The 26,800-nt window shown below is 40.1% G+C and overlaps 1 protein-coding gene across 1 annotated transcript in view; it reads left to right on the plus strand.

Moving 5' to 3' along the window:
* Positions 1-26,800, plus strand: part of PARP14 (poly(ADP-ribose) polymerase family member 14) — a 47,348-nt gene that overhangs the window by 13,674 nt on the left and 6,874 nt on the right. Inside the window, exons 6-14 of the mRNA XM_055394773.2 lie at positions 6,285-8,527; positions 10,706-10,942; positions 11,477-11,698; positions 14,896-14,974; positions 17,252-17,401; positions 17,684-17,746; positions 18,071-18,238; positions 21,821-22,024; positions 25,148-25,747. Of these exons, the coding sequence (XP_055250748.2) occupies positions 6,285-8,527; positions 10,706-10,942; positions 11,477-11,698; positions 14,896-14,974; positions 17,252-17,401; positions 17,684-17,746; positions 18,071-18,238; positions 21,821-22,024; positions 25,148-25,747 (3,966 nt within the window). The remainder of the gene's footprint in view (positions 1-6,284; positions 8,528-10,705; positions 10,943-11,476; positions 11,699-14,895; positions 14,975-17,251; positions 17,402-17,683; positions 17,747-18,070; positions 18,239-21,820; positions 22,025-25,147; positions 25,748-26,800) is intronic.

Consider the following 26,800-nt stretch of genomic DNA (forward strand, 5'->3'; position numbering starts at 1 on the left):
ACTTATGATAGATTGAAAAATATATAAAAATTATAAAAATATATAATTCTTAGAATCTTTGAGATATTGTTTTATTGTAAAGAGGTTATCTGTGTTTTAGCTCTACATTTGATAGAAATCTCAAGTTAATTTCAACAAGTAAAGATATACTCAGAAACACACACAGTTTCTATAAAGTATCTTTACTTCCCTTTTCACCTGTCAGTGTCATCATTCAGAAATTAACAGTGGTGGTTTCACATGCTCAGTGGATGCCTGTGGGATTGTTCTTTGTGGCAACTCTGAAAACCTCATTCTGCTGAACCTTTGGGAAGCACTTCTGAGGGTTTCTTAGACATAGATTGCCAGTTCTCTAAGGCATGTGCAAAGTCAGCTAAGAGATTTAGCTGATATTCAGAGGTCAAGGCTGAGGAGTAGGAATTAGGGACCCAGACTTTTTAGGGGAAGAAAGGATGTTATGCTTGGGATTAACAGAGGGAGCATGAAACAGAATCATGTGGAATGCCACTTACTTAAACTATTTCACGGGGGGTACTTGGAGGGAACTCCTTTTAGCTTTTATGTGTTGGGAAATTGCAGTGAAGGTATGGTTTGTTTTTTTTTTTTTTTTATGATAAACAATGCCATGCAATGAGCAGGACATTAATTTTATTTTTTTTTTATTTTTTTTATTTCTAAAAAAGAATTTTATTAAAAAAGCACAAATGCAAAGAAATGAACAGAGGAAAATTTATGCGTCGAACCTGGACTGGTCACTTATGATAATATACATGCTACAATTCCATTCTCTCCAATCATTCCACCTTCACCCTCTCCCACAGAGTCCCAAAGACTGAATCAGTTTTAATGAGGTGGATGAAATTGGAGCCAATTATACAGAGTGAAGTAAGCCAGAAAGAAGAACATCAATACCGTATATTAACGCATATATATGGAATTTAGAAAAATGGTAACCTAAACCCTGTATAAGAGACTGCAAAAGAGACATAGGCATTTAGAACAGTCTAAGGTATGGTTTGGATTAAAATGGAGTGGAAGACCTAGCGTTCCTTGGGCAAAGGGACAAAAGAAGAGCTTCTGTTGCATGTGCTTTAAATCTCTCTCACTCTGGCCTTGGGCCCAGGGAGAAAGCTACATAAAGCTATTACTCTACAAAATAACCTGATGTAAGCTGGGAGTTGACAGCTATGAAGCTTTCAAGCATCTTGAGAGCATCTTGGATGTGTCCTCGGAATGTCTATGCTACATATGTATGTATAATATTGGGAACTATTTCATTCAGATTTATTTTATGCTAGACCACATCTGGGAGAAGGCAATGGCAAGCCACTCCAGTACTCTTGCCTAGAAAATCCCATGGACAGAGGAGCCTGGTAGGCTGCAGTCCATGGGGTCGCTACGAGTCAGACATGACTGAGCGACTTCACTTTCCCTTTTCACTTTCACACATTGGAGAAGGAAATGGCAACCCACTCCAGTGTTCTTGCCTGGAGAATCCCAGGGGCGGGGGAGCCTGGTGGGCTGCCGTCTATGGGGTCACACAGAGTCGGACACGACTGAAGTGCCTTAGCAGCTTAGCAGCAGCAGACCACATCTGAAGGGCACTCTCAAAGGTTACTCTTTGCCCTGACCTCTTCACAACATCTGACTATGTTGCCCACACCTCCTGTTCAAAATTCACTCAGTTCCCATTTTCTGTGCCTGGGATACACTGGTTTTCCCTTTCTCTGGCTGTGCCTTCTTATGATTATGACTTATGTTTGCATAGCTCTACAGGGTGCTACCAAGTGCATTCATAGACATTGCTCATGGGCACTGCTATTAGATTACTGTGATCCGAAGATACTGAGGCACAGGAGGGTCAAATAACTTGACCAAGGTTACACAGCTAGTAAGTAACAGAGCCAGGATTTGAACCTGAGTCTGGCACCATGAACGGGGAAACAATGGAAACAGAACAGACTTTATTTTCTTGGGCTCCAGATCACTACAGATGGTGACTGCAGCCATGAAATTAAAAGACGTTTGCTCCTTGGAAGAAAAGCTATGACAAACCTAGACAGCATATTAAAAAGCAGAGACATTACTTTGCCCACAAAGATCCATCTAGTCAAAGCTATGGTTTTTCCAGTAGTCACATATGGATGTGAGAGTTGGACCATAAAGAAGGCTGAGCACCAAAGAATTGATGCTTTTGAACTGTGGTGTTGGAGAAAACTCTTGATAGTCCCTTGGACTGCAAAGAGATCAAACTAGTTAATCCTAATCAGTCCTGATTATTCATTGGAAGGACTGATGCCGAAGCTCCAAAACTTTAGCCACCCAATGGGAAGAACTGACTCATTGGAAAAGACCCTGATGCTGGGCAGGATTGAAGGCAGGAGGAGAAGGGGATGACAGAGGATGAGATGGTTGGATGGCATCACCAACTCGATGGACATGAGTTTGAGCAAGCTCTGGGAGTTGGTGATGGACAGAGAAGCCTGACCTGCTGTAGTCCATGGGGTTACAAAGAATCGGACACGACTGAGCAACTGAGCTGAACTGAACTGAACTGACACCATAATCTGTGCTAACTTCTCCACTTTCCCCCAATCTCCTCTGCATCTGGAACATTAATTTTTCTTGGAGGATATTTTACCATTTATGAACAGTTAATAAGGAGGCAAACTGTAGATAAAGCTGAATTAAAAATTATGTTATTATCTGAAACTTTTGTTCAGCTTCACAGAATTTGATTCACAAAACCTTAAGGAAGACACTCTTTAAAAAAAAATTTTTTTTAATTGAAGGATGTTTGCTTTACAGTATTGTATACTCTACCAAACATCAACATGAATCAGCCATAGGTTTACTTATGTTCCCTCCCACCTCCTGCCCCATCCCACCCCTCTAGGTTGTCACTGAGCCCTGGTTTGAGTTCCCTGAGTCATACAGCAAATTCCAATTGCCTGTCTATTTTACATGTGGTAATGTATGTTTCCATGTTACTCTCTCCATATATTCCACCCTGTCAGGAAGGGCACTTTTACTGAATGCTTGTCGTACATGAGATTTTTTGCTGTGTTTTCTGTCACAGTATCTCGCTGAATCCCCATAAGAATCTGTGCAGTTATATAGTTACTTTTTTTTTTTTTAACAGAGGAGAAAAACAGGATGGTGATCTTAAGGCACATAAAGGTGACATCTTTGATGGTTTCTTGGGTCAGACAGACCTGAGTTCAAATGCCTGGCTTTGGTGCTTACTAGCTTTGTGATCTTGAGGAAGTTACTTTAACCCACCAAAGTCTCTGTTTTTTCCATCTATAATATGGGGCTCACATTACTACTTACCTCAGAGGAATGTTGTGAGGATCAGATTAAATTGTATCTGCGCAGTGCTTGGCATGGGGGTACTCGCTGATACGCAGAGCCTGTTCCAGGCCATGGTGGGAAGTTGAAGCCATGTGTCTGAGCCTGCAAAGGTCATGTTCTTTTCATTAGGTCTGGCTCCAGGCTTAGGGGCCAATTGTGCACAAGGTGAAGTTATTTTTGACATCTTTTCACAAGATACTGCTTTAATCCAAGTTGCTACTGGAGTTCATTCTAATTCCCTTCCTGCTTAGACCCCTTGTACCTGTCTAACAACTAAACACAAATGAGGAGGGGCATGGGGGAGAAGAGTACCTCTATACACACACACACACACACACACACCAGTAGATGTCCCAGTAGATGTGACAAGAAGGGCATTAGCACAGGGACAGGGGAGATGCAAGACTTACTGAATCAGAGTCTCTGGGGCTGGGTTGTCTGATGACCATGAGGATGGCCTTGGTTTGGAACCCCTGGAAGAGGGGCAAGAGCATGGGCTTTGGGGTTAAGACTGACACTGGCTTGAATCTTAGCTTAAATATTTACAGTCTGTGTGTGCTCAGTCATGTCCGACTCTTTGTGATCCCATGGACTGTAGCACACCAGACTCCTCTATCCATGGGATTTTCCAGGCAAGAATACTGGAGCAGGTTGTCATTTCCTACTCCAGGGAATCTTCCTGAATCAGGGATCAAACCTGCATCTCTTGAGTCTCCTACATTGGCAGGCGGATTCTTCACCACTACACCACCTGGAAGCCCCGTTTTCAGTCTATGTGACCCTATTTGAGTTATCTAACATCTCCTAGCTTCAGTTTTATCATATGTAAATAAGGATGATAACCATAGTGTCTCTACTCAAAAGGTTGTTGTGAGGGTTATATACATAAACCACTTAGAATATTGTCTGACACACAGTAAATTATGATAATTATTATTATGCACCACCTCTTAGAAGTATTCAGTTCAGTTCAGTCACTCAGTCATGTCCGACTCTGCGACCCCATGAATCACAGCATGCCAGGCCTCCCTGTCCATCACTAACTCCCGGAGTTCACTCAAACTCATGTCCATCGAGTCGGTGATGCCATCCAGCCATCTCATCCTCTGTCGTCCCCTTCTCCTCCTGCCCCCAATCCCTCCCAGCATCAGTCTTTTCCAGTGAGTCAACTCTTCACATGAGGTGGCCAAAGTATTGGAGTTTTAGCTTTAGCATCAGTCCTTCCAGTGAACACCCAGGACTGACCTCCTTTAGAATGGACTGGTTGGATCTCCTTGCAGTGCAAGGGACTCTCAAGCATCTTCTCCAGCACCACAGTTCAAAAGCATCAATTCTTTGGTGATCAGCTTTCTTCACAGTCCAACTCTCATATCCATACATGACCACGGGAAAAATCATAGCCTTGACTAGACGGACCTTTGTTGGCAAAGTAATGTCTCTGCTTTTTAATATGCTGTCTAGGTTGGTCATAACTTTCCTTCCAAGGAATAAGCGTCTTTTAATTTCATGGCTGCAATCAGCATCCGCAGTGATTTTGGAGCCCAAAAAAGTAAAGTCTGACACTGTTTCCACTGTTTATCCATCGATTTCCCATGAAGTGATGGGACCAGATGCCATGATCTTAGTTTTCTGAATGTTGAGCTTCAAGCCAACCTTTTCACTCTCCTCTTTCACTTTCATCAAGAGGCCTTTGAGTTCCTCTTCACTTTCTGCCATAAGGGTTGTGTCATCTGCATATCTGAGGTTATTGATATTTCTCCTGGCAATCTTGCTTCCAGCTTGTGCTTCTTCCAGCCCAGCGTTCCTCATGATGTGCTCTGCATATAAGTTAAATAAGCAGGGTGACAATATACAACCTTTACGTACTCCTTTTCCTATTTGGAACCAGTCTGTTGTTCCATGTCCAGTTCTAACTGTTGCTTCCTGACCTGCATACAGGTTTCTCAAGAGGCAGGTCAGGTGGTCTGGTATTCCCATCTCTTTCAGAATGTTCCACAGTTTATTGTGATCCACACAGTCAAAGGCTTTGGCATAGTCAATGAAGCAGAAATAGATGTTTTTCTGGAACTCTCTTGCTTTCTCCATAATCCAACGGATGTTGGCAATTTGATCTCTGGTGCCTCTGCCTTTTCTAAAACCTGCTTGAACATCTGTAAGTTCACGATTCACATATTGCTGAAGTCTAGCTTGGAGAATTTTGAGCATGACTTTACTAGCGTGTGAGATGAGTGCAATTGTGCGGTAGTTTGAGCATTCTTTGGCATTGCCTTTCTTTGGGATTGGAATGAAGACTGACCTTTTCCAGTCCTGTGGCCATTGCTGAGTTTTCCAAATTTGCTGACATATTGAGTGCAGCACTTTCACAGCATCATCTTTCAGGATTTGAAATAGCTCAATTGGAATTCCATCACCTCCACTAGCTTTGTTCTCTTATTAATGGAATCTAAATCATATATGAAATCTAAATTTCTGCAACTGTACAGGAAGAAATTGCAGGAAGAAATAAATAACATGATTTCTAGATGAGCTTTGCTTTAAGAACAAAAACATTCTTCACACTGGAGCAAACACCCTCCTCATGCTTGTGACCAAACTCCTCTCTCTTTCTTTATCTGGTGGTGATAATATATATTAGTGTTATTATAGAATTTACTTAACAGAATAGGATTTACCTAACAGAATTTCAGTATAGAATGCTCTTGGCTGGAAAGTAGTTATTCCATGGCACAAGGAATACCTGTGTAGTATTAATACATATCAATTTATATTTGAGCACTCTGGGAGTAGTGCTGCTTTTTAAAAGCATGTTGTAGCATCAGAGTTCTTACAAACATTAGGATTTTTTTTCCCTCCAGAATAGGAAAATTTGTTTGCTTAATTTTGCTTCGGAAACATATTATACTGAGTTTATTTTATTTCTTTCCTTTAAGTGATGGACACCATCATGACCAAGAAACTTGACCTCAATAATATGCCACTCTCTGTGTTCCCATACTATCCTTCTTTGGGCACAGCCTTGTATGGGGAGGAGAAGCCTCTGATCAAGCTTCCAGCGTCATTCAGAGAACCACTGGATCTTTCCTTATGGAAATTCTTGCAGAAAAAGAGTCATCTGACTGAGGAGATACATGATGAAGTGAGACGTTGTCACTGTGAGTTGACGTGGTGCCAGCTCAACAGTGAAGTGATCATCAGGCCTGCAGCCACGTTAGTCAATCAAGGAAGACTAAGAGTCAAGACTTGGCGGAAAGATGCTTCCACACTTTTCTCTGACATCAGGTCTAAATATACAGTGACCCCATTTAAAGTGGATCCAACAGTGTGGGACACCATTAAAGACAGTTTAGAAGACGACAGGATTCTGATTGAGTTTGATGCACTCACAAGCATTGTAACCTTAGTGGGGAAGTCAGAGGATGTACAAAACATTGAGCCACAAATCAAGGACTTAATAGAAAGCACCATTCAAAAAATTAAAAGAGAAGAGCAAAGTATGAAACAAAAACTGGCCATTACTTCAAGCAAGTATTCACTTCTTTTGCATAACGGCATACAAGAGCGGCTCCACACGGAGTGCCCAGAGGTGGAAATTTATTATGATGAAGCCTCTCAACACATGTGCTTCAAAGGACTCCCTGCAGAAGTGTATAAAGTAAAGTGTGAAATCCAGGAAAAGGTATACACCATGGCTCAGAGAAACATTCATGTTCACCCTGAGGTTTTCCAGTTTCTGCAACAGGTTGACTGTGCAGAATTCTCTAAGTCTCTCTTTATAACACAGAACATTCTTGCAGTTTACGAGCTAGAGGGCACAACTGTCCTCTTAACTGGCTCTTCTTCTGAAGTCTTATTGGAAGCTGAAAAGCAAATGGTCAGTGCCTTAATTTATAAGTGCATTGATGTTGAAAACAGAGAAGTCCTTAACGGCAAGAATTGGAAAGGGCTCACTGGAAATTTGTGTAAGAAACACAATTCCTCTTCAAAGACTGTAGTAATCCAGGAGGTAACTTCAGAAACTGCAGCCCAGGTCATCATTGCCGGCTGTGTAAGAGAAGTAAATGAAATCTATGACTTGCTTTTTGACTTCGTGGAAAAGCACACAAAAATAGAGAGATGGGTTGGAGTCAAGACTTCCTTAATTGTTAATTATTTAAAAGCAGAAAAGCAAATCTGGCCAAAGATAAGGAAGATGAATGTTCAGGTACATTTTAATCCTGAGAATAAGCAAAAAGGCATTTTACTAATTGGCCCAAAGGCCAAAGTCCTGGAGGGAATGAAAATTGTCAGACAAACCTTGGATTCGGTGTGTGTTAAAAGCGTCCGTATCGATAAACCGGGAGCTGGTCAGTTCTTCCAGGATAAAGCTCGGTATTATAAAGGTGAAGTTAGAAGATTATTTGGTTGTTTTATTGAACTGAAGAAAGATGAAGAAAAGGAGGGAGGTGGCACTGATGGACAGAGGTGCTTATTTCGGACAGATTTAGCTCCTGGAGTCTCGCTAATTGTGCAGCAAGGCGACTTGACGCACTTTCCCGTCCAGGTGGTGGTGAATGCGGCCAATGAGGAACTCAAGCTTAGGGGGGCCTTGGCCGCTGCTCTTCTAAGAGCAGCTGGCCCTGAGCTTCAAGAAGACTGTGACCAGATATTGAAGAGAAAGGGCAAGATCTTACCTCCCTGTGCCGTCATCTCGAAAGCAGGAAAGCTCCCATACCAACATGTGATCCATGCAGTGGGGCCCCAGTGGAAGAGTGATGAGACCCAGAAATGTGTGTGGCAGCTAAAGACTGCTGTGAAAGAAAGTCTCAATTTGGCCGTAAAACACAAGTACCGATCCATAGCCATCCCTGCTATTAGTTCCAGAACCTTAAGCTTTCCTCTATCCCAGTGTGTGGAGACCATTGTTTTGGCGATCAAGGAATGGTTCCAGTGTAAGAAGGATGGATGTACCTTGAAAGAGATTTACCTTGTGGATATAGCTGAGAAGACTGTTGAGGCCTTTGCTGAAAGTGCCAAAAGTGTATTTAAAGACACCCTGCCTGATATTGCTTCCCTGCCCAGTTTACCAGCAGCAGTCCAGTCCGACTTGGGGAAAGATCATGGAAATGGATCAAGTCTGTTGACCCCAGAAGGCCTGAGGATCCTGTTGGTGAAAGGAGATGTACAGAATGCTATAGTGAGTGCCCCTGTTTTCAGAATAACCCCCAGGGTGCTGGGAGCTCCAGTTAGCCTACTGTCAAAGGGAGATTAGGATCAAGGGGGAAATCCCATGTCCTCCATCCTTGCCTTGAAATAGGTTTCCTTAGAAAATTGGGCTACTTCACCAAGGTGCTCACTAATTGAAACTGGTCAGTTATTTGTGGGAATTGATAATGTACTCAGATCACTAGTTTCCAGCAAATGTGAAAATCCACAATAATAGCTAATGTTTACATGACTCTCTATACTTTTTCAGTGCTTTTACACTTGTCATACTTTGGCAAATCTAAGATTAATTTCCTGTCAAATTCTCTAATAGCAGATACAGAAAAATTAGAGCATAAGATGGAGACAGAGGACAGTAATCTGGAGTGTACTGAGTCTGAGGGGCTCTCAACTCCCAACGCCAGTAAGAAAATGTGGGGAGGAAGGTAGAAAGTGGATCTGGGGAAGGTCTGGGTATTATGTGGGGCTAGGGGTCGCTAAGGGTCGGACACGACTGAGCAACTTCACTTTCACTTTCACACATTGGAGAAGGAAATGGCAACCCCCTCCAGTGTTCTTGCCTGGAGAATCCCAGGGACGGGGGAGCCTGGTGGGCTTCCATCTATGGGGTCACACAGAGTCGGACACGACTGAAGTGACTTAGCAGCAGCAGCAGCAGCAGCAGTTCTTGTAGATCTGTCAAGGAGTGCTGTGTTTCTAAAAACTGTATTTAGCAACTTTTTCGACACAGGCTGTAACATCCAAACAGTGCTGGAAGGTCCCCTGCTGTGTTTCCCCAAATGGGGGGTTGTGAGCAGTCTTGGAGCAGAGATTCTTAGGGAAGGCCATTTGCATATCTTATTTGGAGAAAAATTTATTCGCAACCTTTGCCCACTTTTAAATTATGTTTTTACTACTGAATTTTAAGAGTGCTTTGTATGTTCTGGATACAGATCCTTTAACAGATATACGATTTGCAAATATCTTCTCCCATCTTGTGGGTCATCCTCTTTTTTTGTTCAAGTTATTTTGTTTAAAATATTTTTCACTTTAGCTTAAAATATGGAAAGAGGTTGTAAAAATTTTGAGTTTTACTTACAGTCAGCTTAAATCATAATCATAAGAATAATAGCTAACACTGCCTGTTTACTATGTGCCAGGCACTCTCCCAAGCGTGGCATTCATTTTCTCATTCAATGCTATGAGGCGGATTCCAGGATTATTATTCTCATTTCACAGATGAAGAATGACATTTTGAGGGGTTAAGTATTTGGCCCAAGTCTCACAGAAAGCAAATGATAGATCTAGGATTGGAATGTGCATTGCTATAATTCAAAATATAGAAGTAGTTTTGTTTCTCATCGAAAAAACCAAGCAAATAAACAGAAATCTCTTTCAGCCTGGGGTCAGTAATTGGAATGAGTTCCGATGCTCATTCACCTTGGACACTGAGTAGTAAGACATTTCTTCCATGCCTTCCACTCCCATAGGTGTGTGGCTTCTGCTGCCACAGATCTGCTTTGCATCACTTCTCAGTGACCCTTGTGGGGTAACTTTGACAACCATTTGGTCCCATTCCCTCTCCCGTCTTCTCTTGGTGTCTTAGTCAAGCCTGATTAATCTGCTCATATTAATTGTAATGCTGGAAAAGATCCCACGGCTCTTCACTGATGCCTGGAAGCCCAGTTGACTTGGGACTCAAGGCCTTGCAGTCTACCCGGTGTGTAGTATTCCTAGCCTGGCTGGTTCCATTTTGCTGTGAAAGCTCTCTAGCAGGTCAAACTAATCTGCCTGCTGCTCACAACCTACCCTGCTTCTGTCCATGCTGTTCCCCCTCCTGACTGAATTCCCCATCTCTCTCTGCCTGCAGCAACTATTCCCATTTCTCAGACACCGTGTTGCTCATACTGTCTTCACTAACCTCTGAAGGCGCTTCCTCTGGACTCCTTTGGTGAGTCCCTACCATTTATGTGTTGCTTTTTGACAGTTACTTTTTGTGCTAGAGTGTTATTTAAATAAGTGTCTCTCTTTTGAGGTGGTATTTTAATCTCTGAAAACGTAATCATCTTAGTTGTCTCCCACTGTGCCAAGTCCAGGGGCTTGAATATAGTAATCTGGGATGAATGTTTTTTCTTAGAATTTGAAACAAATTGTTGGTTTTGTTTTTAAGACCCATGTTGTAGTCAACTCCATTTCCTCGGATCTTGAGCTCGATAGGGGCCCCCTTTCCAAGGCCCTCTTGGGAAAAGCAGGACAAGAGCTCCAGGAGGAACTGAAGACAGCTGGACAAGGGGTGGTTGTTGATGTGGGCACTGTTCTCCAAACCAGCGGCTGCAATCTGCGCTGCCACTATGTGCTTCACGTGGTGGCTCCGAACTGGAGAAATAACAAACCGTCTTCACAGAAGGTGGGACCTGGTTTTAAATTCTCCAGAAAATTAGGTAGCTCTTTGAACTCTCAGTGTAAAGTAGATTGGACTCTGCCTGTTTCTGTTCTGTAATAACATCACATTCTCAGAGCCATTTCTTTGAGCTATAGCTGACTTCTCCCAAGGACCAGTTAATAATATAAATGTACTGTAGTTCTCAACCATTGCTGGGACTCAGGGAGGAGGTGCTGAAGATAGCACCCTTTAGTGAGGAAGGCAAGGTAAGGGCATGAAGAATGGAAGAGAACGAGGGATCAGAACAGGAACTGCTTTGCTTCTTTCCATCTTTGCTGAATGAGTTTGAATCTTTTTGGAGGGCCTCACACATTCTTCCTTCCTTTTCCTCATTTACTTCTCTATTTTTCTTTCCCCCTTCTCACTGCCCTTAACCTGCCTTTTGTTGAAAGCAAAAAGGAGTAGGCAGAGATCCCATAACTGCTAAATTCTTGTTCTTTTTGTTTGAACTCTTATTTCTAGGCAAAAATGTATAACAATGTGCTTTGTCCTTTTCAGATCATGGAAAACATAATCAGAGAATGTTTGGAGATCACTGAGCGTTTGTCCTTAAACTCAATTGCATTTCCAGCAATAGGAACAGGAAATCTGGGGTTTCCTAAAAACGTTTTTGCTGAATTAATTACCTCAGAAGTATTCACATTCAGTAGAAAGAATCAACCCAGAACTTTACAAGAAGTTTGGTTTCTGTTGCAACCAAGTGATCATGAAAATATTCAGGTACTGTCTTGTTCATTGCTGGTTATTCTGTCATCTGATCCCTAACATTTTCAAGTGTCTTCTTGGTTTGATAGGTTGTTTCTTTCATGTATTTTCATACAAGAAAGTAAAAGAGTAGTGTGGACTAGTTGTAGTATGGCAAATTTCAAGCAAATGTATGAACGTAGAAAAATTTTGACTTCTTATTAAGAAAAATTTGAAACATATACAAAAATAGACAAAATAATTGGCTTCCCTTGTAGCTCAGTTGGTAAAGAATCTGCCTGCAATGCAGGAGACCTGGGGTTGATTCCTGGGTCAGGAAGATCCCCTGGAGATGGAAATGGCAGCCCATTCCAGTATTCTTGCCTGGAGAATCCCATGGACAGAGGAGCCTGGCAGGCCACAGTCTGTGAGGTCGCAAGAGTCGGACACGACTTAGCGATTAAATTACTACTACTAGACAAAGTGGTATAATGAAATCCCTTTATTCATATTCATCTTCATAATTAACAACTTATGGCCAGTATGATTCATCTCTATCTCCATTTATTTCCTTTCGTTCTGTATTATTTTGGGAGCAGATCCCATATATACATTTTACCCATAATCAATTCAGTATTTGTTTTAGACATTAGAATTCTTTTTAAAAAGTAACCTAACTACAATACTACTTCACACCTAAAAGAAATTGGCAATCATTCCTTTATTTCATCTATTATCAAGTCAATGTTCATATTTCAAACTATTTCATAAATATTTTATTTTGTTTTTATAGCTTGTTTGTTTGAATCAGAATTCAAATAAGGGTCCAATATTGCAATGGAGTTGACATATCCCTTAAACCTCTTTAATCTATAGAATTTCCTTCCATATTAACATAGAAATTTTAATATATACTAAAAAGTACTGTGTGGTCCTACAAATAGGAGAATGTCAAAAATAATATACAACTGAAGGACTCAGCACATCCCCATAGGATTAAGATGGTTGGAACCAGAAATACCAGAACCATCTTTGGTCATAGAGAGTTCATCGACCAGCTCACATTTGCTGAACGTCAGCTGTGAGTAAGCTGCTGGACTCAGCATTAGAGAACAAGAAGCATTTAATAAGAGGCCATTATTCTTGCCCTCAGGAGAGTAGATGATATTAAATGTTTGAAAATTCCATAATAGTGCAAGAAATAACAGATTAAGGCTAGCAATCTAAGAGATGTCCACATATCATTGGACCAACTGAATTTTTAGGTCATACTTTTTTCTCTCTCTCTAGCTACTACCTTTAAATACTCTGGAAGCAAGCAAATCTAAATTCTAATCAGACAGCTAAACCCCCTGAGCAGTATATGCGGTCCATTTAGTTGGCCCATGTAACTACAGTCATTTCTAGTCAATAAATGCTTTTTGAACAGTCTCCCTATGACCTGCATTGTACAAAGTGATATGGATTACAGAATGGGCATGTAGCATGCACTCTCCTTCCTACAAATCATAATTACTTGGGGAGCTAAGATTTGTACACATAAAATGAACTAGAGAGATGAAATGCTGAGTTTTTGAATGAATGGCTGGGTTCATTGAAGGAAGTGAGTCCTATGACATGGATCTGAACCCTTGAAACTGACTATTTCTGTGCAATCTCAGCCTTCATTATTTTTCCTAAAGATTCAAATTCTTCAAGTATTTGATAAAGGGGTTAGCTTAGACAGACACTGTTATTGCCATTGGAAATAGTATTGCTTTTCCTTACATGGCTGTGACACTTTTTCTCTTAAGACTTGTAAAGAGAGTTAAACTTTGGTTTTATTTTCCCCCAAATAAGCAAAACTTATTGAAATATTTATAGGTGGAGACTATAATAGAGGTTGCAAATAGCGTCTGAATGGAGCCTCTAGATATGCTTTATTTGGGCTGTTTTTTTAAAAATTTGAATCTGTTGCTGGCATTTAAGAATCAAACATGTCATATTAAGCTCCAGCTGTCCACTGTGACCTAAAAATTCAAAATTTCTGGCACATTGACTGTGGATATCAGCCTGAACAATTTGCTGTGGTTGAATGGCAGCCATCCTCTAGTTCTCCAGAGTCAAACCAGTCTACCTTTACACCTGTCCACCGTGCTTGTAGTAGTCTTTAAACCTGAGACCTTGGCTCTATAGTCATTTCTGTCTGGTCCTCTTCCCGTTATTGTATAAGCCTTTTAGTCAAGATGACACTTATTCATTTCCAACAAAATTTCCTGTTGCTTGTAATAAGGAGGAAGAAAGTGATGATATTGGTGTGTCACTACCAGGCAAAGAAATGGAATTCCAGCCTCTAACTCCCAAGACACTACTACCCTAGCTGTTTCTCTTCTGGTACAAATAAGTTAAAAACTGAAGTGTCTGGGTCCTTGTGATTGTCTTTCTCTTAACACTGTATTTTTAACAACAGCAAATATTTAGTTTTACTGATTATGAAAGTAATACATCTTCATTGTAGAAACTGAACAAAAAATGCATAAATTCTTTTAGTTGTATTTCATTCCAGTCTTCTTTTATATATGTGGACTTTTAAATGTGGGACTACGTATTTTAATATCATCCTTTTTTCATTTAATAGTATAAAATAAGCATTTCCCTGTTCTATTAATTATTCTTTAAAAATGTGGTTTATAATGGCTGCCAAATACTCCAGAATGAAAGTAAAAGTGTTAGTGTGTAGTTGTGTCTGACTCTTTGTGACCCCATGGACTGTAGCTCTCCAGGCTCCTCTGTGCATGGGATTTTCCAGGCAAGAATACTGGAGTGGGTTGCCATGCCCTTCTCCAGGTGATCTTCCTGACCCAGAGATCAAACCTATGTCTTTCGCATTGAGGGCAGATTCTTTACCATCTGGGCTACAAGGGAAGTAAATACGCCAGCATATGGGCATACTAAAATTTATTTAACCATTTTTCTGTTGGAGTTTTAAACTTTATTTTATTCTCAGTTGCAAAAAGCATTGTAATCAGTATCCTTGTATTTATATCTTTGTTCACATCTTTGATAATTTTCATAGTGTATATTTCTAAAAATAGTTTATGAATTTTTATAACTTAAAAATCTATAATGAAAATAAATAATACTTTGAGAATTGTTCTCTCATAAGTATTTGTGCATGTGGGATCAAAATGGCTGAATCAGATTCATTTATCTACTGAGAATTGTGGTGGTTAAAACTATATTTGTATTTCCAGGCATTCTCAGATGAATTTGCCAGAAGAGCTAATGGAAATTTCATCAGTGACAAAATTTCCAAGGCTGAAAGTACACAAGGTTCAGTAAAGCTTTTAAATAGAGGAATTATTTATAATTGCTAAATAACTGTTTAGTGAGAAGTAAAACAGGATGATTTTTATGAAAAAGTCAATTTGTGATAAATATTAAATTATATTCCAAATACCTGAGCATGCAAGACACTGGTCATATTTCTGTGATCTGGAGTGAAAGAGTAGGCTGGCCAAATATAATCTGTGCAGTGGGTTAAGTGATGATGAGGCTACTAAGGATGATGTGACAAGTGTTTTCAAAAATAGATACATTTAAAGAAATAAAACCAACCAAATGCTTCTCCTCTGTCAAAGTTACTGTTGTATATTTGAGTTTATCCTGTTGGGAGTTTGCTGAATCTTTTTAAATCTGAATATGTACGTCTTCCGTCAGACCTGGGAATTTTTCAGTCATTTCTTCAAATATATTTTTCTGCACTGGTCTCTCTCCTCTCCCTCTGGTGCTTCAATAACACAAATGGTAAGCCTTCTGATAATATTTCTGAAGATCTGTTCTTTTTTTTTTTTTAATTTCCATCTTTTTTCTCTCTGTTATTCAGACTGGATAACATTTATTAATCTACCTTCAAATTCACTGATTCTTTCCTCTGTCTACTATACTATATATAGCCTATCCAGTGAACTTTTAATTTCAAACATTGTCTTTTAAGTTCTAAAATGTCCATTTGATTCTTATTTTATAGTTTATATTTCTCTGTAGAGACCCCGATTTTTCCTTTCATTCCACATTATTTTCATGCATTCAAATGTGTTTACTTTGACCTCAGGGAGTTATAGTAGTTATAGTAGAGGCTTTAAAGACTGATTATTCCAACATCTGAGTCACTTTAAGATTAGAATCTATATTGAGCGTCATTATACTTGAGAATTGGTCACATTTTCCTGGTTTGTTGGGTGACAAGCAATTTTGGATTATAGCATGGGCATTTTATTTTATTTTTTTTTGGCATTTTATTTTTAAAAAATATTTATTTATTTGGCTGCACTGGGTCTTAGTTGTGGCATGTGGGATCTAGTTTCCTGACTAGGGATTGAACCCCAGGCCCTCTGCATTGGGAGCTTGCAGTTTTAGCCACTGGACCATCAGGAAAGTCCAAAGAATGGGCATTTTAAACGTTATGTTGTACGACTAGGGTCCTGTTAAAATCCTCTGGAAAATGGTCATTGTTTTTTTTTGTTTGAATAGGCAGCCAGCCAGTTAGCTTCATTCTACAAGTTCTGTCTCACCTTATGTTTAGGCAGTGGTTAAGATCAATTCCATTCCTAAGGCCTTTGCTGTGCAGCTTGGGTCTACCTATGTGCAGTCATACACAGAACAGGGGGTCACCCTCTCCAGCTCACTGTCCCAGCATTCCCGTTACATTTTGTCTTGTAGAAGGCTATTTTCCAGGTCTTCTGGCCAGAAGGACAAGGTTCTGTCAGAGATGAAGCTGTGAGTTCTGTTGCCTCATAATTTTGTGTGATCAGGGTTGCCCTTGGGCAAAGCAGAGGGGGTAGGGAGGGGACCTAACAAACAAAAAGCCAAGGATTTCTCATATACCACATAGGCACTTTTCAGACCACAAGTCCCCTTTTTTTTCTGATTCTTTTGGACAGGAGTATAGAATCTCTTTCGGTTTTAGCCCCCCGTGGTGTCACTGTGGAGTTCTATATCCAGGGCACCTTGATACAGGGTCTAGATTTAAAAAGGAAAAGTACGGGAAAAAGTGAGGCTTCTCTTCTATTCTCTTCAGCTCATGGGGACCCATTTTCTCAGTCCTCTGGCCACAAGACAGAGATTCTCTGAGAGTTTTGCTGCCTGTCTTCATTGTGTAGTTCTGTAACGAGGGCCATGCTTGGGTCAAGGCTGGGAGAGAAAAGAGGAAAAATTACCAAACAAAATGGGAAGCAGTATAGGCTGCTGCTTCAAATTTTGACTCCATTCCCCAATTTGCCTGCTGTTGTGAACGTCTCAGTTCTCCGAGAGTGGCTTTTTGTATTTGTCCCATGTTTTTACTTGTAATCAGTGGGAAAAAAAGGCTCAAGTCGACTAATTCACCTCAGTCAGCAACTGAAGTCCACGTTCGATATATTTTATAATCCTTTGCCAGAAACAGACCATCAGGGGCTCAGAGGCAGGGCCAAGATAACTGCCAGAGATCACATAGAGGGGCAGAGAGAGAGAAAGAGAAGGTTGAGCAGGGCACAGGTGAGCACCATGAAACCTAAGTCATTCTTGCTATTGCTGACTTATTACTGACTCCATCTTCTTTTCCCTTGTCAGATTTCTATGGCACTATTTCTAACCCTGATTTAGGAGTGTATGAAATGAAGATTGGGCCCATCATTTTCCAGGTAGCCTCTGGAGATATCAGCAAAGAAGAGGCAGATGTGATCGTAAATTCAACATCAAAATCATTTAATCTCAAAGCAGGTACTTGACTTACAGAATTTTGACTAGTGTAACAGTCACAGTAGAGCCCATGAAGTAGGGTTCCTATAACCAAACTGGTTTCTATGACTTTGTCTTATTAATACTAATTAATAATTTTTAAATTGTTTTGACATGGTTTCTCATAATTGGGAAAAGTTCGTTTATGAATTTTTCTTGTTATCAGAAGTACTCTAGTATAGGATTCCTTCAATGATGGGGAAAGCGTTTAGACTGTGAGGCAACCCTTCAGATGTGTGTAAACATCTTGATTTTCTCATGCAGGGGTCTCCAAAGCAATTTTAGAAAGTGCTGGGAGAAATGTGGAAATAGAATGTTCTCGCCAAGGTAAGGCACAATGCTATTTTTTGATTCTAAGTTTTAAGTGGAAGACTGAATATGGGAGGCTGTGGAGGATGAGGCAAGTCTTGGGGTTGGGAAGACAACATATTGATCTGGGAATCATGCCTTTTACTGAAGAATCCCTGTTGCAGTGAATTAGAAATGAAAAGTAATCTCTCGGTTAATAAGAGAAGTGAGATTCATCAGAGCTAGTATTTCAGGAATTTCTTATTCACAGAGAATACTTTATCTTCCAGTTCAGACATTTTCCTTTTTAAACAGAGAGTGGGTTCAGCCTCTAATTTTGTCTTTTTGTTTCATGTTTCCCAGCTCAACAGGGCCATGGTGATTATATAATTACTGAAGGTGGGCTTTTGAAGTGCAAGAATATCATTCATGTCATTGGTGGAAATGATGTCAAGAGATCAGTCACCTGTGTTTTGCAAGAGTGTGAAAAACGCCATTACTCGTCTGTTTGCCTGCCAGCCATCGGGACAGGTCTGTGGCCTCTGGCTGTCTAGGCTGAATCCCAAGGCGACCACTTTCCCTCCGATTTGGTGCTGATGGTTAATGTACTTACCGCTGAGTCGGCATCAGTCAGTTTCCTCAACTCAGGGCAGCCCCTGAGGCAAGGAGCAAAGCCTGAGGGTAGTTTAAGTAAAAGGGGAAAATGAAGAAAACGGAAGAGAGGATCGGCATAGTAGACATTTGCTTTCTAATATGGAAGGGAGAGAAAAAGTCTGTTTCTCATTACTTTCATCAGCTCTTTTCTCTTTTTCACCCCCTACACATGTCCCATTATTTAGTCTTCACTGTCCCCTCTACCCCTCTTCACTGAAACACCAGTGCATGGACCTCGCTTCCTCCAGATGGCATGGCCATCCTTCCTCTCTTGCCTCCTCAACAAGGGGCTGGTCACGGGGCATCTCAGCCTCTCAGTCAACAGAACTCAGTGGATTCTATTGAGTCAGAAAATCTAGGCCTTCCTCCTTTCAGCCTGCCTGCCTCTTTGGAGTTTCATGTTTTCCTCAGACTGTGTAATGATTGTATGAGTCTTCTTTGATAAGGATGGTGCTTTGGGCTTATCATTTGTAAGGTGATGCTCTTTGAGCTGTTTCCCCAGGAATCTGAGTCACGTGCATGAATCAGGTACTCCTGCTTGGTCTCCCTTAAGGGAGCTGCTCAGGCTTGAAGTGGCTGGAGATGACTGGTCCCAGAGAGAGAAGCCACAGCACTGGGTTAAACATTCCATTGCTCAGGAATCCAAGTTTGAGTGTCTCATACTGGCATTTTAGGCCCTCCAAAAGCTCAGCCTAATAAACCTAACCATCCTTGTTACTTTCTGGGCCTTCTTCTCATCCTCTATCCCATATTTTGATTTCTCTTATATTTTTCATTCCTCTTAATTTTCCCACATAGAATGTTATGTCTCTTTGGTTCTCTATATCTGAAAGTATGATTTATATACCCTTTATTCTTCCATTCTCTTTGTAATATCATTCAGTCCTAGCAGATTAGCCAGTGTATTATCTATTTGTCTGTCCTGCTGTCATTTTTTATGGATGCCCACTAATGACTCTCTAGTCTCTACCTCCATCTGCTTTTTCCTCTGAGCTCTAGTCTTGTGTTTCTGCCTTAACTTTAATTGTGCCAAGAAAGCAGGCAGCCTCAGGGTGGCACCGACCTTCCCAAGGGAGTCCCTGAGTGGAGTCAGAGAAGAAATAAGGAAAAGGGGCAGTTTTAGTTTTGTATAAATATTTCTGGGTTACTGAAAATCTGTTGTTTTTTCCACTGACCTGGTTGCATTGCTGGTCTGCACAAATAAATCAAGGTTAGCAATTTCTTGCTCGTGTTTTTTCCCTGTCGCTGTCCCTACCTGAGCAGACCCTTAGACTGACAGATGGAGGAGTTTTCTTCCTTAGTGGTGTTTTTGAGTTGAGACTGTAATCGAGACAGTTGCTGGAAGTAAAGGAAGCCCTCTCCCTGTTCCTCACAGGCACCTGCTTGAGGGGGGAGAACTCAGTGTTACCTGCAGGCATCTCAAGCTGAAAGCAAACTCTAAACTCCAGTTCATTGTCTTCTCCCCACACCTGCCCTTCCTCTTATAACCCCAAGCATGTTAAAAATACCACTTTCTATCTAGAATCTTTGATTCTACACTCTTTACCACTCCTGTGTGCATTAGCTTATTAATTAGTTTGATGACTGAGAAAAAGGTTCAGTTCAGAAGGGGCACCTGACCTGTTAGGAGACACAGACATGTTAGCAAACGACCACAGCGCAGTGTGACGTGTGAAACACACATGAAGGATGTGGGTGGCAAAGGACAGGGAACAAAGGGGCAAGTGTAAAGCCAGTCGGTCACCTGGCTCTGCTGACTTTAATTCCTGAATATCTCCTCAACCCCGAGACCCAGCTCTTCATTCTGGCCTCTTCTCTTTGTTCATCTCTTATCTTTTGCCTAAACCTTTACTTATAGACTCCTCTTTAGAACTGGGCTCCCTGCGCCAGTGCTTCCTCCATTCACCCCCTATTCCTTGTTTAACTTTCTAAAAACCAGATCTGTTCCCCTGAACACATCAAGCTCTACGTATCACACCCCTTACATAGTTCTGTCTGGCAAAGCCTTTCCCTCAGTTTCCCATACTTTACCTGTTGAACACCTGTTCATCCCCACATGTCACATCCTCCGTGTCCGACGTGCTTAGATTGTTGAGAGTGGATGAATGTATCTGAACACTACCATTTAGATTCTTCCAAATAGCATGGAATAACTACAGCTTTACAATGAGAGTTTCTCTCTTTCTCTGATCATGTAATCAAAAAACTCTGCACAAACCCTCTAAGTTTGTTTTATATGGGAATTGTCTACATTACTACAGTTGTCTCCACAGCCAGGTCAGAGAGAGTTGCTTTCCTCTCTGCAATAACAGTGGGCACAATGAACAGGGATAATCCAAGTGGGCCTTTCGTCTATCACACCAAGCTGCCCAGAGGACTTTCACATTGCCTGCCTCCCTCCCTCAATATCGGAGAAGGCAATGGCAATCCACTCCAGTACTCTTGCCTGGAAAATCCCATGGACGGAGGAGCCTGGTAGGCTGCAGTCCATGGGGTCGCGAAGAGTCAGACATGACTGAGCGACTTCACTTTCACGCATTGGAGAAGGAAATGGCAACTCACTCCAGTGTTCTTGCCTGGAGAATCCCAGGGATGGGGGAGCTTGGTGGGCTGCCATCTATGGGGTTGAACAGAGTCGGACACGACTGAAGCAACTTAGCAGCAGCAGCAGCAGCTCCCTCAATATGATAGCTGCTATTCATATGGAACTGCTTCCCTGACTTTTCATGAGTCTTTTCAAGGAATTTTCATACTTTTATTTAGGCAGCAGGCTTGGGAAATCAAGATATGAAGCATGCTTAATATAGGAAAAGACCTTGCTCGGGTGGCAACCTTGAACCCTGCAACTAACTCAGCTAAAATTGCACTGACTGTAGGAGGCAAAACTTCTTGGAGGCTCATGGATAATTTGTGTGCATAGAATTACAGATGATAACAAATAGCTTATGGATTTAGGTGTCTTACAGAATTAGGTCATTTTAAATCAGGTACCCAAAGACATCTGAGAGAAAAGAATATATCCATAAAGTCAAGAAATGACTCAACAAAAAGTAATCATTGTTCTCTTTAAATAGCAGTATATGTCAACATACATTATCATCTTTTACTTTTTCTGGGTCTTTTAAGGACACTAGTGAGCCAAGAGAGGTTAACTGTGCTTTGTAACAGAGGGACACAGTGAGCTGGGATCAGCTGAGTAGAGCAAATAAGAACATCAGACACCAAGTTATGTTTCACTGTTCATTGTTGGGCTGTTCCTGACGTCCTGGAACAAAAAGTCCCCATTGCATCTAGGACTTCAGGAGTGTTTGCTGATGCCTTGTTAGTAAAGTCCATGGTGATGAGAGTTGACGAGTGGGAATTTATTCTGAGAATTGGAATCCCTAATTTATTCTTCACTCTTTTCCAGTTGGGCCTTTTTCCCCTAATTATTTTTATTTTTATTATTTGCCTTTCCAGGTAGTGCCGGACGAGACCCAGATAAGGTTGCAGCAGCCATAATTGATGCCATTGAAGAATTTATTCAGAAAAGATTAGTCCAGTCTATGAAAAAAGTTAAAGTTGTTATCTTTCAGCCTCAAGTACTGGATGTATTTTATGACAACATGAAGAAACGAGGACCTCAGGCTTCTTTACAACAGTCTATGAGGTCTAAAATAGCATGTGAGTTGTTCATTTTTATGAAATACATGTTCCTTATATAGCTGTTTCACATGAGAAACAGCTATCCTTTTTTGGAAGTTTATTAGCTTTCTTCCAGTTTTATGGAGATACAGTTGACATACGTCTCTGTATAAGTTTAAGATATACAACATAATAGTTTGACTTATATTATTGTGAAATGATTACTATTAACAATTTAGTTAGCATCCATCATCTCACATAGATCCAATAAAAAGAGAAAGAAGAATAGAAGAATTTTTTTTTCTTGTGACAAGAACTCTTAGAATTTACTTTCTTAACAGCTTTCATATACAGCATATAGTAGTGTTAACTACAGTCATTAATGAAGGTTTTTGGACCAAATTCCAATGTATGTGTGGAGGCTTTCCTGTAGCCATAAGCAATTCTCAGACCCCAGCAGGGTGTCTGAGGATTCAACTTGGTTTTGACATCATCTACTCAGAGATGGAATCAGATTTCACAGGCAAAGGGCTCTCAGTGTAACAAGATGGCCCTCCACTTTCAATGCCAGTCACAAGCCAAATACTGTATATATGAGAAAAATATTTGGCCATTCAGATGACCAAATATATTTTTTCTGATAAATCACAATATCATAGCCATCATTCTGTATATTACATTCCTGGTACTTATTTACCTTGTAATTGGAAGTTTGTATCTTTTGACTACCTTTCTCCAGTTGCCTTCAACCCTTGCCCTCCAGCCTCCTAGTGACCACAAGTCTGATCTCTTTATCTATGAGTTGTTTTTTTTTCAAATTCCTCATTATCAGTTTGTCTCTCTCTGTCTGATTTGAAATTAGCTAATCTTTAATGAACTATCACAAAGAGAAATTAAGAAAACGATCTCATTTATAATTGCATCAAAAAGAATAAAATCCCAGAAATAAATTTAACCAAGGAGGTGAAAAACCTGTACTGTGAAAACTATAAAATATTGATGAAAGAAACTGAAGAAGATACAAATAAATGGAAATATAGTTTATGCTCATGGATTGGAAGGATTAATATTGTTAAAATATCCATACTGCTTAAAGCAGACTGTAGATTCAATGTAATCCCTATCAAAATTCCAATGGCACTTTTCACAGAAGGTAGAATAAACAATTTTAAAATCTTCATGGAACCACAAAAGACCACAAATAGCCAAATCAATTTTGAGGAAGAAGAACAAGGCTAGAAGCATTATACTTTTGATTTCAAACTATATTACAAAGATACAATAATCAAAACAGTTTGGTACTGATAAAAATAGAAACATAGATTAATAGAGACCAACACCATAGAGAGCCCAGAATTAAACTCAGGCACATGTTTAATTAATTTACAACATGGGAGCCAAGAATATACAGTGGGGAAAGGATAGTCTCATCAATAAACAGTGTTGGGTGCTTGCTTCAAAAGCCTATAAACTGGACAGCCACATGCAAAAGAATGAAACGGGACCACTATCTTACACTGGACACAAAAATCAAATCAAAACAGATTAAAGACTTGAACATAAGACTTGAAACTATAAAACTCCTAGAAGAAAACATATAGGTAAGCTCCTTGACATTGGTCTTAGCAATGATTTCTTTTTAGATTTGACACTAATAGTACAAATAGCAAAAGCAAAAATGAGTAAGTATAACTACATCAAACTAAAAAGCTTCTGCACAGCAAAGGAATTCATCAACAAAATGAAAAGGCAACCCACTGAATGGAAGAAAATGTTTGCAAATTGTATATCTGGTAAGGTGTTACATCCAAAATATATAAAGAACTCATACAACTCAAATGAAAAAAAGCAAACAATCTGATTTTAAGATAAGAGTATCTAAATAGGCATTTTTCAAAAAAAGATATACAAATGGCCAATAGGTATATGGAAAAGTGCTCAACATTATTAATCAGGGAAATATAAATAAAAATCATAATGAGTGATCACCTCACATGATGAACAGCTATTGGCAAAAAGACAAGGGATTTTCTTGGTGGTCCAGTGAAATTAAAAGTCTGCTTTTCCACTGCAGGGGGCACAGGTTTCATCCCTGGCTGGGGAACTAAGATCCCACATACCATGTGGCCTGGCAAAAACAAAAAAAAGGATTAAAGACTCAAATATTAAGACCTGCCCATAAAACTTCTAGAAGAAAACATAGGGGAAAATAAATGATTAAAAAGAAAAGGCAGGAAATAACAATTGTTGGTGAGGATGTGGAGAAAAGGGAAAACTTGTGCTCTTTTGGTAGGAATGTAAATTGGTACAGCCACTGTGGAAAACAGTATGGAGGTTCCTCAAAAGATTAAAAATAGAAACACCATATGATCTAGCAATTCGATTTCAGGATATTTATCTGAAGGAAATGAAATCATTTTCTTGAATCCATGTTCATTGCACCATTGTTTTCAGTAGCCACAACATGGAACCACTGAAAGCTGGATTAGAAAGAAGATGTTATATATTTATTTATATAAATAAATTATATATATTATTTATATATTTATTTCATTAAATATATATGTAATGAAATATTACTCATACAGTTCCTATTTGAAAGGAGGATCCATCCTGTCCCTATTTGAAAGCTAGGCTTTTCCCACCTTCAAAGTAGCTTTTAAAACACCAGTACTCTCAAGAGGGAGGGCAGATGTATATATATGTACATATATATAATGCAACATTATATATAAAATATTATATATATAATGAAATATTACTCAGCCATAAAGAAGAAGGAAATCCTGGCACTTGCAACAACATGGTTGGACCTTGAGGACATTATGATAAGTGAAATAAGACAGAGAAAGACAAATACTCAATGACAGCCCTTATATGTGGAATCTTTAAAAAATACTGAACTCATATAGAAGACAGACTGATGATTGCCAGAGGTAGGGTGGGTGGTCTTGGTGGGCAGAGGGGAATGAGAAGTGGGTGAAATGGGTAAAATTGGTCAAAAGAGTAAAAACATCCAGTTATAAGCAAGTCCTGGGAATGTAATGTACAGCATGGTGGCAAAGAAAGAAAGAAAAAGAGAGAGAGGGAGGGAGAAGGAAAGAAAGGAAGGAAGAGAGAAAGAAAGAGAAATAGCTAATATTCTTTTCTTTTCTTTTTTAGCATTTTTGGGCTTCTCAAGTAAATCTCCCAAAAAACAGACTCTGGTTTTAGAAAAGAAAACAGAATTAGCAGTTTTTCAGGTGTGTGGCAGAAATGTAAAAAATGTGGAAGACGCTCTCTTGTGGATACAGGACCTCATTCAAAAGGAACAGTGTCCCTACAACAGTGAAGATGAATGTATCAAAAACTTTGATATAAATGAATATAAAGAATTGGATGAGCTTCAGAAGAAGCTAAATATTTCCATTTCCTTGAACCGTGAAAGACCTTTGATTGAGGTTACTGGAATTACCAAAGATGTGATACAGGCTAGAAATACAATTGAGGACATGATCAAGAGGGTTAGATTGTCCAAAGAACAGGAATCTCTGGCAGATCGCACCAGTGATTTTGTAGAATGGCAATATGAGGACTATAATAATAAATTTCATAGTTTTGACAAAATAACCAACATGCAATTGGAGGATGCAAAGAAACAAAAGAGAAAGACAATTGATGTCAAAATCAATAATCAGAGCTACACAGTGGACTTGAAGACATACATCGCTACAGATGCAAAAGGAAACAGCTTATCTGTTCAGCGCCATACAAAATCTGAAGGTGACTCAAACTTTCATGCTTGCTGTCCATTACTTTACGTCTGTGTTGTGTGTTGTACATACATCAAAATGTTGTTCAAGTAGATATAATCCAAGTAACCCTCATGGAAGAAAATAGAAAACTTGGTCTCTGGGTTGAAGGAGCTTACACTTTGGCCAGGAAGATACAGCATGGGTGCACCCAACAGCTGATCGTCATTATCTTCATGGTAGCAATAGTCAGACGCTGCATTTGTTCTTTTCTCTGCAATTTACAAGCTTCCCGGAGTCAGTTTTGCTGGCGGGGGTTGGGGGTAATGGCTGCTTCAGTCAGGAAAGGGAATGCCATGGGCTGTAAAGTAGCCTAAGGCTTTCTAGAGCAAAAGGAAAACAGTTAAGAGAGTGGGCACTCGGAGTCTGTGACTAATGACTGAGTGAATGGGGAGCCTGTAGGGTCTCCCAGAAGTCACTTTCTCCTCTGCCTGAGGATAAGAATCCTTGACACAAACATCAGGAAGCAGCCTTCAAGGTTCCCGAGAAGGGAAAGCTCGTCTTGTGTAGACAGCTATTCCTGCCTTTGAACCACAAAAATCCCCCACTGAAAACTACTAAATGGCTTTCAGTACATTGGGAGATCAATGTGAACAAATTCCTCAGACTCTGAGCAACCCTGGGGAAATGACAAGTACAGTAGTCTGTTTAGCAGAAGGGGAGACAGGGATGCCACCCCCAGCCTGCCACATAGCTAAACCTCCCACCCACCTAGCTCTTAAGGGTGCTGTGAGGAATAATGAAAGAATGGATTCGGAGGATGGTGGTGTTTTGGCAGAAAGCCATGCATTTGTAAACTAAACATTAATGACTATTTATTGCAAACATTGTAGGAAAATCATTTATATTGCAAAATTATTAAATTATGACTGATTAAAGACTGAGCAGAATATGTGGCTGAGTTATACTACACCAAGAGTTCTCAAATCTGAGCATGATCAAACCTGTAAGATGCAGGTTCTGCCCTCAGAGATTTTGATTCAGTAGATCTGTGAGAGCTTTTTTTTGTTTGTCTTTGTTGTTT

Source organism: Moschus berezovskii, chromosome 1 (assembly GCF_049115385.1).
Source record: "Moschus berezovskii isolate FMDL1 chromosome 1, NW_MosBer_1.0, whole genome shotgun sequence".
NCBI lineage: Eukaryota > Metazoa > Chordata > Mammalia > Artiodactyla > Moschidae > Moschus > Moschus berezovskii.